At 45.3% G+C, this 14,130-nt stretch overlaps 1 protein-coding gene across 7 annotated transcripts; it reads right to left on the bottom strand.

Moving 5' to 3' along the window:
- Positions 1–10,257: 10,257 nt before the first annotated feature.
- LOC100580376 (tubulin beta-8 chain-like) lies at positions 10,258–12,430 on the bottom strand. 7 transcript variants are annotated; one of them, XM_012507993.2, is made up of 5 exons: positions 12,374–12,430; positions 11,994–12,102; positions 11,807–11,917; positions 11,293–11,318; positions 10,258–11,220 (listed from the first exon to the last, which is right to left on the bottom strand). In XM_012507993.2, exons 1-5 carry the CDS (start codon positions 12,428–12,430, stop codon positions 10,258–10,260), a joined length of 1,266 nt encoding a protein of 421 aa, XP_012363447.2. The 7 variants fall into 7 exon arrangements, with proteins under 7 accessions (XP_012363447.2, XP_012363451.2, XP_003281445.2 ...); XM_012507997.2 differs by having other exon boundaries at positions 10,258–10,943; positions 11,190–11,318; XM_003281397.2 differs by lacking the exon at positions 11,293–11,318 and having other exon boundaries at positions 10,258–11,200; positions 11,833–11,917.
- Between the last annotated feature and the right edge of the window lie 1,700 nt (positions 12,431–14,130).

A 14,130-nucleotide genomic window follows, 5' to 3' on the forward strand; every position in this document is an offset into this window, starting at 1 on the left:
CCTTTTTCTTTGAATATGTTTCTTTGTATGTTTGATATAATGGGAATGAATCCTGAAGATTGTAAAAACTGGATATTTTTTGTTCCTCTGAAAATTTTGAAAATTTTTTGTATTTTTTTTCTATTATATACTTTACATTTTCCTCCAAGGGTTTTAACATTTCTATTTCTCAAAATATTTATGTTTATGTTAAAAATTATACAAAGTAGCTTGGTGCAGTGGCTCCCATCTGTAATCCCAGCACTTTTAGAGGCCAAGGCAGGAGGGTCACTCGAGTCCAGGAGTTGGAAACCAGCCTAGACAACAGGGCAAGACCCTGTCCTCCACAAAAAATTATGAGGGTGGTGCAAAAAATAATTGCGGGTTTTGCCATTACTTTCAATGGCAACCTGATAAGAAATAAGCTGGGTATGGTGGTGGTATGTGCCTGTGGTCTCAGCTATTTGGGAGGTAAAGGCAGAGGTGGGAGGATTACTTAAGCCCAGGAGTTCCAGACCACCCTGAGACCCTGTCTCTATGGGGGGGGAGGGGGGTGATTAGCTGGGCCCATGTACCTGTAGTACTAGCTACTTGGGAGGCAAAGGCAGAGGTGCCAGAATCACTTGAGCCCAGAAGCTCAAGGCTGCAGGGCACTGTGATTGTGCCACTGCACTCCAGCCTGGGTGATGGAGCATGACCTTGACTCCAAATAATAATTACAAAAAGGAAAGACTTAGAACACCAGGTTAAGTATTCTAAAATTTAGCTGACATACTCTGTTCTCTATAAAACAGGGTTGCCACAGAAAATATAGCATGCCCAGTTAATTTTAAATTTCAGATAAACAAATACTTTTTTCAGTGTAAGTATATCCCATGCAATATTTGGGATATGCTTATACTAAAATATTATTCCTTGTTTATCTGAAATTGAAATTTAACTGGGTATTACATAATTATAGCAGCCTGACCATAAAAGATATGTAGGCTGAGCAAAATTCTACTTTAAACTTCAAGCTTTGTAATAAATGCATTATTAATCAACAACTATTATTTACTGAGACCTGTGTAGATCCCCATATTTATCTTTTTAAATGTGGAACTAGGAAAGCTACATAAAGAACATTTACAGAAATGAATGACTGTTCTATAGAGCTGAAAGGAAAACTCTAGCTTTTATTTTTCTCCCCAAACTTAAGCTTTATTCTACATTTGTATAAACAATAAAATTACCACTCAACTTTGGAAGCCCAGATCATAATATAAAAATAAAGCAAAGATCCCAGAAACATCTAACAGGCAACAAATCTTTGACGTCATCTTACTATAGCAACTAAACATGTAATAATTTAGGATGATCCATTAGTTATAAGAATAAATTCTTTTACAAAGCATAACTAATATTATTGACCATCATAAGAACAAACATTTTAACTAAAACACCATGAATACTTTACAGAAAGGGGCGAGTTGCAGACACAGTCATTCTTGGATGTCTTTCAACACCAGGCTTTCTTCCCTTTTGACCTGAGCTGGGAGTTGAATGTTTCCCATCTTTGCCCTCTGACCCTCTAGTCTCTGCAGCATCTTTTGTACTAGGGGTGTGTGCAGAGACTTCCTGGAAATTTGGATTTATAAATTTTTGTATTTTCTAAGCACTGCAGTGATCTGGATATAGAGCTGTTGCTCTTGCTTGTATAAGTGTAACATTTTGATTCAAAAAAGGAAGTAAAAGGAAGGGAGTTGATTACATTTGGCTACAGAAAAAAAAGATGACAATAAAAAATTAATAATTGTACTTGTAATATAAACATCTGAAAGTTTTAGTTCTAAGAATGGCAGTCCACATAAGAATATTATGTAACAATAATTAATGTCTATTATACTTACTTTTCTTTAACCAAAAAAAGTATAATTTAAAGATGGCTTTTAAGCATCAAATTGCAGCAATTGGTAAAGTAGATATTAGTCATATTTATTAAGTGACACACAGTGATACTGAAGGCACTTATTTCTCAAGCAACATCATTTTTTCCCCAACAAGAACATACTACACATTCTAGACATGAAATGAAAATAAGCTTTGATTTTCACCACAGGAGGGCGACAATCAGAACTGAGGTGGTACAGATCCATTAGAGGACCATATCCCATGAGCCTATAGGGCTCTACTGTATGAGCAAGAATTTTTAAAGAAATCTCGGTGAAGTCTCCTTTTCAAAAAAATACAAAGATTAAAGCCTTTGAAACGTAAATTATTTTTTGCAGTTATTACATTGAGGACAAAGTTATAGTCGCAAAGTTAAGATTTTGATAACTATCCCTAACATTGATTCTCAGTTATTCCCTTGATCACATATGTTAATGAAAAAGGCAAGATAAAGATATGTTTAGCTTACGATTTTTTTTTTTTTTTTTTTTGAGACAGAGTCTCACTCTGTCCCCCAGGCTGGAGTGCAGTGGCACGATCTCGGCTCACTGCAAGCTCCACCTCCTGGGTTCATGCCATTCTCCTGCCTCAGCCTCCCGAGTAGCTGGGACTACAGGCGCACGCCAACATGTCCGGCTAATTTTTTTTTTGTATTTTTAGTAGAGACGGGGTTTCACTGTGTTAGCCAGGATGGTCTCGATCTCCTGACCTCGTGATCCCCCCGCCTCGGCCTCCCAAAATGCTGGGATTACAGGCTTGAGCCACCGCGCCCGGCCTAGTTTCCAATTTTTAGGAATCAGCTTTAATATAAGGTATACCCAAATAATGGTGAATTAAATGACCATGAAAATATGTTATAGCAGATGCCCACTCATCAACATACCTTGAAATTGAAGGTTTATAAGGTGCATAAGGGCAAAGTTTTTGATGTTGCCGTTACATTCACAAAAGTATCTGATGCACGTACAGCATGAAGTTCAGTAAGTGCTTGCAACATAACCAGCACTAAATTTTGTTGAATAAATGAATACTTTTGTATATCATCTGTTCAAAATCTGATGTAAAAATGAAAATAATCTGAAAATATGCAAAACTGAAATTTCCCACATACGGCTGCCAATTCATACAAACAATAAGATGAATTTCAAAATGAGAACCTGACAATAAAATCAAGTTTCAAAATGGCTGGTCTTTTTTTAGCAAAACCCATGTTCAAAAAAAGGAATAAGACACCAAATGTTTTGAGAACCAAAATTTTACTGCTGCTTTTCTAACACCCTGTTGCTAACCTGAGCCCCCATCCTCTTACTGTCAACAACAGATTTTCATCATCAAATACAAGAAACAGGCCGGGCACAGTGGCTCACACATGTAATCCCAAGCACTTTGGGAGGCTGAGGCAGGTGGATCACTTGAGGTCAGGAGTTTGAGACAAGCCTAGCCAACATGGTGAAACCTCATCTCTATTAAAAATACAAAACTTAGCTGGGTGTGGTGGTGGGCACCTGTAATCCCAGCTACTCAGGAGACTGAGGCAGGAGAATCGCTTGAACCTGGGAGGTGGAGGTTGCTGTGAACTGAGATCGAGCCACTGTACTCCAGCCTGGACAACAAAGCAAGACTCTGCCTTAAAAAAAATAATAATAAAAATACAAGAAACATCTCATAAAAGCAAAATAATCACTATTCTAACAAACCACAATCCACGAACAAGAATGGAAGTTTCAAAAGTAAGTTTAAAAGAAAAAAAAATTCATTTTACCAACCACTCACTTTTAAGCTGATAAAACTCCATGGCTTCCTTTAGAAACAAGAATCCTTTCGATGCTGAGCAGGTCAGTTTGGAAACCACCCCACCTCATTTTTCAGTACTTTTTTCCAAATACTTGAGTTGATCCTGAGGTTCTCTTTCTCTCACATTTGATCCTTGCATGACTTACTGAAGTTGAAAAGTTATTTAAGAAAACGCAGTAGTGTTCTTCACTCATGTAATTTGTTCATGTATCAAATAAAGGATGGAGAGAAAACTGGATGAAATACCAGAAGAGATACATCAAAAACAGTACCATAAGGGAAAAATTTATAGCTATAAGTGATTATAAAACATAAGATACTGAATCAACAACTTTACTCCTAAGGAACTAAAAACAGAGGGAAAAAGACTACTAAAAGAGCGACAACTGAAAGCTAGCAAAATTTAAAAAATGATAAAATAGCAGTGGAAATAAGTGAAATCAAGAACAGAAAAACAACATCAAAAATCAACAAAACCAAGTTTCTTCTCTGAAAAAGATCAAAACTGACAACATTTTATCTAGATTAAGAAAAAAAGGGAATACTAAAATTACTAAACTCAAAAAAAATGGGTACATTACTAACAAATTTTTGGAGTAAACAAAGGATGTAGGAGAGGACCATAAGGAACTATACACTAAAAAATTGAATAACCTAAATAAAATAAACAAATTCCTAGAAACAAAAAACCTACAAAGACTGAATCAGAAAAGTTGAATAAACCTATTCAACAAGGAGATTCAGCAGGAAGATGGCATCAGTAATCAAAAACCCAGCAACAAAGAAAAGCCTGGACCAGATGGCTTCACTGTTGAATTCTACCCAACATTTAAAGCAGAATTAACACCAATTTTTCTCAAACATTTTCAAAAAGTTGAAGAGGAGGTAGTGTTTTCTAACTTATTCTATGAGGCCAGTATTACCTTGACACCAAGCCAGACAAAGGCACCATAAGAAAACTACAAACATCCCTTACAAATGCTGATGCAAAAATCCTCAACAAAATACCAGCAACTCAAACTCAGCAGTACACTAAAAGGATTATACACTATGAATGAGTATAATTGACTCCTGAAATAAAATTACGTTCCAACACATGAAAATCAGCGTAATATCACATTAACAAAGGAAAAAACCCTCATGTGATCACATTTTAATTAAAGAAAAGCATTTGTCAAAATTTAACCCACATTCATGATAAAATGTACTTAATGAACTATAAAAAGAAAACACCTTAACATAACGTCATACAAAAAACAAAAACAAAACACAGCTAACATGGTAAAAGACTGAAAGTTTTTACCCTAAGAGCAAAAACAAGGATGCCTGCTTTTACTACTTCCATTTAATATAGTACTGAGGATTCTAGTTAGTTAAAACATGAGTAAAATAAAAGATATTCCAATTTTTTAAAAAGTAAAATCATCTGTTTGCAGATGACATAAGCTTATATATTAAAAATCTTTTAGTTTCTGTGAAATAAACTGTCAGATGCAATAAATAAAATTCAGCAAAGCTGCAGGATACAAAATCAGTACACAAAAATCAGTTGTATTTGTACAACAATAAACTATCTGAAGAAGAAATCAAGACAACAGTATAACGTATGATAGCATCAAAAGAATACTTAGAAACCGACTTCACCAAGGAAATGAAAAACCTGTACAGCAAATCTATAAACATGGCAGAAAAGTATTAAAGATGACACGAATAAATGAAAAGACATCATGTTTATGGACTGGAAGACAAAACGTTGTCAAGATGCCATTGTTATCTATAGTCATCTACAGATTCAATAAAATCACTATGAAAATTCCAATATTTGCAAAAATAGAAAAACCTATTCTAAAATTCAGATGAAATCTCAAAAAATCCCAAGTAGCCAAATCAATCTTAAAAACTAACAAAGTTAGAGGACTAACACCTCCTGGTTTCAAACTTACTGCAATGCTTCAGTACCCAAAACAAGGCTGTGCCAGCATAGACACAGACACAAAGACCAATGCAATAGAAATAAAGAACCAAAAAATATGGTCATGATTTTTAACAAGGGAGTCAACACTATTCAATGGGGAAAGGATGGTATTTTTTAAATGGTGTTGAAAACGGATATTTACATATATCCATATGTATGTATATATCACAAATTAGCTTTTTGTCTGTCATGTATGTTGCAGATCTATTTCCCCAGTCTGTTGACTTTTGACTTTGAGGCATTTTTCTCTCATACAGAGTTTCAATTTTTATGGAGTCAAATACACCAGTCTTCTATTCAGTGACTTCTTCATGGGTATGGTGTTTCAGTTTAGGATGATAAAGAAGTTGTAGATATGAATAAATTAGATAAGTTAGATGGTTGGACAACACTGAATATACTAGATGCCACGGAACTGTACATTTAAACATGGTTAAAGTGGTAACTTTTATGTTATATATATTTTACCACCAAAAAAGGGCCAGGCTTAGATGTTCGTATGTTAGGGGTTTGGAGTGCCTCTGACATTTATTCTCCTCCAGGGGAATAATTTTTAAACACCCACACAAGAAAAGTAGATACTGACTTCCCAAATCTCCTTACAAGTCCCACAGCAGGAGCTGTCTGGGAAAGCAGAGGTGGAAAAAGTCACATAAACTTGAGGTCAGTGTGAGACCTGCCATCCCCTACTCTGGAATCAGATGGAGGAAGGCATGCTGCAGGCTGAGCTGGAGGGATGAGCTGGGCTGGCAAAACAGTCCTCCCATGACCCTAAGACCTGAAGTGCTCCCACATGCTCTCAGGCATGTATCAAACCAAGAAAGCAGCTAGGAGGGTAACACAGCTACCTGTATACAGGGAGCTATGAAATATCTGAGCTGCGCAAGTGAGGCACAAGGAGACAGAAGCAGTATGACCTTTACACAGTGACCTGGCTCAAATTATATCAGGCTCTCATTAACCAGGCGAGCTCTGCTTTCTCTCTGAGGTAGGTAAACTTGGGGTAAAGTGGGAGTTGGGGATAATGGAAAAGAAAGCCTGGTAGTATTTCTTCTAACTCTGTTATAAATAAAAACATAAATGCCATTTCGCAGGGCCCAAATGTTAGGTGAAAAAAATGTTTGTCATCTGAGTCATGTGATGTGGACTTTAGCAGAGCAGGACACACATGGTCATTTATCCTTTCCCTCTGCATGTTGTGTGCTTTTTCAGTTTATAATGTACCTAATCCACTCGTCTCATCATACTAGCTGCAAAAAAGGCCACTGAATGTCACACCAAGTGGCCAGCATGTCTGTGAAGGGCAGAAACTGGGGCAGCCAAACAGCTGGCAGAGGCCAGCTAGGAAGTACCTGATGCCCACTCCATAGAGGACTCCACACTTAAAAGATAAGTGTCAGGCTGCCTCACTAGTTATCCCCCCAGATAAAACAATAAAAGTAAACCCTCCAGGGAACATGTGTGTGTGTACACACAAAAGTAGATGCACACAGTTAAATGCAAAGGGGAAAGGCTGGGAAGGAAACAAATCCACCTCTGAACACCAGTTACTTGTGGGAAAGGGGCAGGTGAAGCCACTGTCAGCATTACTCACCTTTTCGACTGATGAGCTTGCATCAATTTTGGCAATTTCTCATAAAAAGGCAATTTTCACTCCTTGGGTGATCACCCAGGTCCTGCAAAACTGAGCCACCAACAACCACCTGCACCACTTCCCATGAGGCCAAATAATGGCTTCCCTCAAAGCTCAGCCCTCCCACCCACCTCCCAGTCCTCTCCCATGCAGGGGGCTACTGGCCTCCTGGGGTACAGGGGTCCAGGCCAAACCCAACCCACAGATGGTTGGTGAAACCAGCATGTATCCAAGGGCCTTTCCCCCACCTGGGCCGTGGGCCCACTGCATAGATAGTCCTGTGCTTGCTCCCCTAGGACAGAGACTCCCTTTTCTTCCGTTGGAATGAGGGATGGGGAGATTTGATGGTGTCCTGTACAGGTTGGATGCTAATCTGCTGTGGTGCTCTGGGAGAAGCTTGCCTGAGTTCAGCACTTTCTCAGCATGTGGTGTTTGCTGCCCCTTCAAGCTGCAGGAGTCCCAGAAGGTAAGTGCTACTGCAACCCCCATTTACTGGTGAACAGAGGTCAGGTGATCTGCAGCCGGCCAAGCAGCTGCTAAGTGGCCAACAGGCTGGATCTGCATCTCACTTGCAGAGGCCCTGCCTGGCTGCTCGGGCTGCCCTGAGACTCCCTCCTCCTCCTCTTCCCTCCACAGCTCTCCTGGCTTCTATCCACAGCTGTGCTCCAGGTGGGAACACCTATGGATGCACCAGGGTGCAACTACTCAGACTCCAGCGTGCAGAAGGGCCCCGGCTCCATGCTGTTTCCATAACCAAGCCCAAGCTCATCTAGAGCTTCAGCAAATCCAAGCCTCCCCGAATTCCCTGCAAGACCAAACTGAGTCCTACAACCCCCACTACATTGGTTAGCTGCCAGTCCCAGCCCCTGCTCCCTCCTGGGTCCCTGTCTGTACAGTTCTGAAGTCCTACAAGAATGTTGAGATCCTAAGCCGACTCTCACCCAAAGAGGTAAACAACCAGGGGCCTCCAGGGGTAGAGAACATACCTAGACAGGTTCTGCTGCCTGTAGGCTTGATGTCCTTCCCCTACAACATGCCATGCTTGCCAGGCTGGAAGAGGGGCTCCAGAAACTTGGGAAACCTGGGCCTGTTGCTGGCATATGGAAAAGAGGCCTGGAAAAGCACCACTCCTGTCCATGAAGCCCCCACATGGAACCAGGGAGTTGGGAAATACATGGGCACCAAGCCTGTCCCCCACTCAGACCCAGGTGGGAACTGCAGGGTGACTTGTCCCCTCTGCCAGTCTGGCTGTACCACTACAGGAGGGAGGAACATCTAGCCCAAGTGAGTGGAGACACTAGGTGTGAGCAGGTTTCAGTGGTTGCTGCAGCTGAACCTTCCCAACCAGATCCATGCAAGGCCATCTCAGATGGGTGCGCACCTGGGTTGGGCAAGGACACCCCTCAGAGAGTGAGAGCCACTGAGGGGGACTGTCACAGAGGCCCCTTTTCCTGCTCCTAGAACAGGTTGGGGGAGTATGGGGGACCTCTCCCACCTCCTTCCAGGAGCCACTTCTTTCCAGACACTCTCCTGCCTGCCTGTTCCCCATTTGGCTGCAATAGACCATTGCCAACATTCAGAGAAAAAGGGGCCTCACCTGTTTTCCCAGACACGTCGGAGGCAGGTGGGCATGCCCAGGGGACCTGGGGTAGAACCTGTACATCTGCCCACCCCCAGGTTATGCTGGCTTCATCTTATCTGTGTGATGGGGGTGGGGTGGGAATTACCAAGGGGTCATCACACAGGCCATGGACAAGTTCTACAAGAGCCAGGGAGAAGAGCACTGTCCGTGCATGCTACCCGGCACCCAGCTCATACACACACCTCTCATTTGCTTCCCCAAAGCAGGCTTTGAAGTCCAGGCTCCCTGAGAAGCCTGGGGAGGAGACTCTGCCAGGCTGAAGGGCCTGTCCCCAAAGGTGCCACCCTCACCAGGCTCATCCTGACAATCTTGGATGATTTTTGCCCTGAAGTTTTGGAGTGCGGGACAGGGAGACAGCAGACACCGAGCATCACCCACCTTTCCAGAGAGCATCAGTCCTCCAGACTGGGGCAGGTCAGACCTCCACTCAGACGTTTTTCTCACTGGTTGCCAGTTGGGGGAAGCAGCATTTGTGAGCACCTGCCTGTCTCCCCAGGTCCTGCTCAGAAACCCCATCTGTGCCTTTGGAGAGACTGCCCTGAGCACACAGGCCCAGCAACCACCATCTACAGCCCCCAGGACCTAATCCCCTTCTACATAGGGTTCAGTGCATGTTAGCAGACACTGGGCTTGATTCCTGCCTGGTAGTCCCTGCCAGATATCCCATGCCCACCTCATTAAGAGAATGAGGCCACACAAACACACCCAGGCCGTCATGGTGATGGAGTGGCTGGGGTCCCACTTGCCCACCCTTCATTGCTGGTTCAGAGCCAGCTGTCTGGCCACATTCCTACCCCGAGATGGGACTTTGGGAACATTGTCCACCAGGGTCACTAACTCCTTTTAAAGTTCCAGAAGCATGGCCAGCTGGTCCCCTAGAATTTGGCACATGGGATAAGCCAAGGCTTGCCTTCAGGAACAGGTTTTTCACCACGTCGTTGCCCAAGGCCCAGGGCATCCCCAAGTTCATGTGATGCCTGCCTGCCATGTCCACAGCCCGTGCCGACCCCTCCTGGAGCCACTGGAATGCTTGTTCCTGGGCATGCAATAAGCCCAGACAGCTTCAGCCTTGCAGGACAACTATGCGCATCTGGCAGCAGTAGCCAGAGGGCCCATGGAAAGTTGGAGGTGAAACCAGATGCTGTGAAAATATTTTATTAGGCAAAACTGCATATTAAAGTGCTTTAAAATGCAGCAGGAGGAGATGGGAAGACACAAACGAACAAGTGCGTAGCCACACATGGCTGTCAGAACACAGTAAAGAATCCACACTGCTTCCCCCCCTTTACCTAGAAAAGGAGAGTTCTAGGCCACCTCCTCCTCAGCACACTCCTCAAACTCCTCCTCCTCCTCGGCCGTGGCATCCTGATGTTGCTGATATTCAGACACCAGGTCGTTCATGTTGCTCTCGGCCTCGGTGAATTCCATCTCATCCATGCCCTCGCCCGTGTACCAGTGGAGAAAGGCCTTGTGCCTGAACATTGCTGTAAACTGCTCTGAGACACGCTTGAAGAGTTCCTGGATGGCCGTATTATTCCCAATGAAGGTGGCCGACATTTTTAGCCCCCGGGGTGGGATGTCACAGACGGCTGTTTTTACATTGTTGGGGAGCCAGTCAGCAAAGTAGCTGCTGTTCTTGTCTTGAATGTTGAACATTTGTTCATCCACCTCCCTCATGGGCATGCGACCCCTGAAAATGGCAGCCGCCGTTAGGTAGCGGCCATGGCGTGGGTCACAAGCGGCCATCATATTCTTAGCATCAAACATCTGCTGGGTAAGCTCAGCCACAGTCAAGGCCCGGTACTGCTGGCTGCCCCGGCTGGTCAGTGGGGCAAAGCCAGGCATGAAGAAATGCAGCCGGGGAAACGGGACCATGTTCACGGCCAGCTTCCGCAGGTCAGCATTCAGCTGGCCGGGGAAGCGCAGGCACGTGGTGACCCCACTCATGGTAGCAGACACCAGGTGGTTCAGGTCACCGTAGGTGGGTGTGGGCAGTTTTAGGGTCCTGGAACATATGTCATATAGCGCTTCGTTATCTATGCAGAAGGTCTCGTCCGCATTTTCTATGAGCTGGTGGACTGAGAGGGTGGCGTTGTAGGGCTCCACCACGGTGTCTGACACCATGGGCGAGGGCAGGATGCTGAATGTGTTTATGATCCTGTCTGGGTACTCCTCCCGGATCTTACTGAGCAGAAGGGTACCCATCCCAGACCCAGTCCCCCCACCCAAGGAGTGGGTCAGCTGGAAACCCTGCAGGCAGTCACAGCTCTCAGCCTCCTTTCTGGCAACGTCCATCACTGACTCCATCAGCTCCGCGCCTTCTGTGTAGTGTCCCTTGGCCCAGTTGTTTCCGGCCCCACACTGACCTGTAAGACAGTACAGCCAGTCACTCGATGGCCAGGTGTACGGTCATCAGTGGTCACCATAATGCAGAAAGCGCCAGTGTCACGTGTGAGGTGGAAGCACCATCCGCCCTGCAGGTGGAGCAAATGAAACCCCCTCCCCCGAGTTACAGCACAGCAGCTTCCCCTGTTAGGAATTAAGTCAGGAGTCAAACCTGAGACGGGCTAACAGACCTCGCTGCAGGCGGCTCCTGCCCATTTTCAGGGAAGGCAGTAGCCACGGCCCCAGCTCAGCTCAGCTCCCTGCAGGGAGTTTACATCAGCAGCTCCTCACCTTGAGGAGACACCCGGGCCCTCCTCCCAAAGCCCGTTTAGCAGAAGCAGATCGAGTAACTCGACTGAGAGGATAGGAGGGTGTTCAGGGGCCCTGGCTCCACAGTTCCCACAGCGATGACCTTGGGGCACTCGTGGATTTTGAGCTGCCCTGACCCCAGTCCTCCCCCGCAGCTCACCGAAGATGAAGTTGTCCGGCCTGAAGATCTGCCCGAAGGGCCCTGAGCGCACAGAGTCCATGGTTCTGGGCTCCAGATCCACGAGCACAGCGCGGGGCACGTACCTGCCACCTGAGAGGGGCGGGAGCGCATTAGCAGGGGAGGGCCGCGTTCCCAGGAGGGTGGTGGGGGAAGGACGGGGTCTCACCGCTGGCCTCGTTGTAGTACACGTCGATGCGCTCCAGCTGCAGGTGGCTGTCCCCGTGGTAGGTGCCAGCGGACTCAATGGCATGTTCATCAGAAATCACCTCCCGTAACTGCAAGAGATGGGAGGGGCCGGAGGGGCCAGGGCTGAGTCACGGAGGCGCCCCAGCCCCTCTCCCACCCCCACCCTCATATCCGCACCCCCATCCCTAGGCCACCGTGTCCCTGGGGTCCACCCCGGCCGCCTCGCCAGCACCCAGTTCCACCACGTCCCCGGCAGGGAGCCCAGGGTCCGCAATGCAGGGGCACTGCCCCGCCACTGCCAACATCTTCCCTGGCCACCAGGTAGGCCCGGGCCGGGCCCTCAGAGCCCCGGCTCCCAACCTTGACGCCAATCTGGTTCCCGCACTGCCCAGCCTGCGTGAGCACAATCTCCCTCATGGCCAAGGCGGGATTAGGGCGGCAGGAGAAACGCGAGGAGGAGCAGATGCGCAGCGACCCAATCCGCCCTCCGCCAACGCTTAAATAGCCCGGCGCCCACCTCACTCAGCCTCGGATTGGGCTCCCAGAATAAGCAACAGCTTTGCTTCCACACAGGTGCACCCACCTGTGAATCCCCTGGCGTTGAGCGTCTGTTGGAGAGCTCAGGTGTCCTTGCTGTGGTCCTTTCCAAGTTGGGGAAAGCTGCTCAGCTGGAAAACTTCCTCCCGTCTTTAGTGAGACTAGATCCCTAGCTGAGCTGCAACTGAATTTTCCTCCCATGTGGGAGGGGAAGACTCTTGTTCCCATATTCACAGAGTGCCTTTGCACCTGTCCTAGATTGATGACATATTTGTGTAATGGATGAGTCCTTTCATCTATTAGGAGATCTGTGGTTAGGAAAGGCCTTCCATATGTTAACTCAACAGGACTTAATTATAAGTTTTACTTTGGAGCAGTTCTAACCCGCAGTAAGCTATGGGTGTTAGAGATAGTCAGGCTCTGATTTAGATAGAGTCTTCTTTAGAGTAGGATTAGCCCTTTCACCTTTCCCGAGGACTGCGGTCTCCAGCAGAGTGAAGCTGATATTGGATTCTTAAAGCTGAGGATAGGTGATGGGTTACGCCTGCTGTGGAAGATGGGCCATTGTCACTCTGCAGGCTTTTAGATTACCCAGACTGAGGAGTTATTTCTTCTAATAAACATTTTTCAGATGGGGTGGGGAATGCCTCAATCTAACCAGTGATGGTATCAGTAAGAATTAGCAAATATTTGAATCTCCTGCAGAAAGGCATCGGGGTAAATTAGAGTTGCCAGTTCTCACCTGGATAGGTTCCTCAATTTTTGGACAGGTTTAACTGGAGAAGGAGAAAATTGCTGGCCATTTGGGTCATGTCAGGCACTGAGCTCACAGTGCTGAGTCACTTGTTTTAGTGTCTTGAAAAGATTTACCCCTATAAACAAATGAGACATTAACAGAAACAAAGAAACCCTTCTGGGGTGAAAAGAATCATGAAAGTGCTGAGTTATATTCCTATGATTGGTACTCGGCATTAGTAATTTATTACCATCATTCAGCCAGTCAGAGGGGCCCTGGACTGAAATGAATCCCTGGCCCATTTTTGTTCTTCTTCAGAGTGTTCTGGCCCAGTTCTACATATGCTGACCAGCACGCCCATAAGCTTCATTGGCCCTTTCAGTGCAGGGGCCTTGGCTGCGGCATCTACAAGGGCATTTCCTTTTACACAGTCAGTCTCTCTTTTGATGTCCTCTGCAATTAATTATAGTCACTTTTTGGCAGCAAAGCAGCATTCTAACAAGCTCAAAATCTGAATGATGTATGGAAAAGCTCTTGGGTGTCACTTTTTGGCAGCAAAGCAGCATTCTAACAAGCTCAAAATCTGAATGATGTATGGAAAAGCTCTTGGGTGTCAGGAGTCCCTACCCATTCCAAATTGCGGCATAAGCATGAAGCACTAAAAAATCTTACTTGGAATCAGTGTAAATGTTAACTTTTAAATCCTTTCCCAACTGCAGGGGCCTAGTAAGTTCAATTAACTCAGTTTTTTGAGCTGAGGTCGAGGCCAGCAAGGCTTGTGCCTTGATTCTCTTGTGCTGACTAATAATAGCATATCTAGCCCTCCTGTTTTCCTGATGCATAA

Source organism: Nomascus leucogenys, chromosome 7b (genome assembly GCF_006542625.1).
Source record: "Nomascus leucogenys isolate Asia chromosome 7b, Asia_NLE_v1, whole genome shotgun sequence".
In the NCBI taxonomy this organism is placed as follows: Eukaryota; Metazoa; Chordata; class Mammalia; order Primates; family Hylobatidae; genus Nomascus; species Nomascus leucogenys.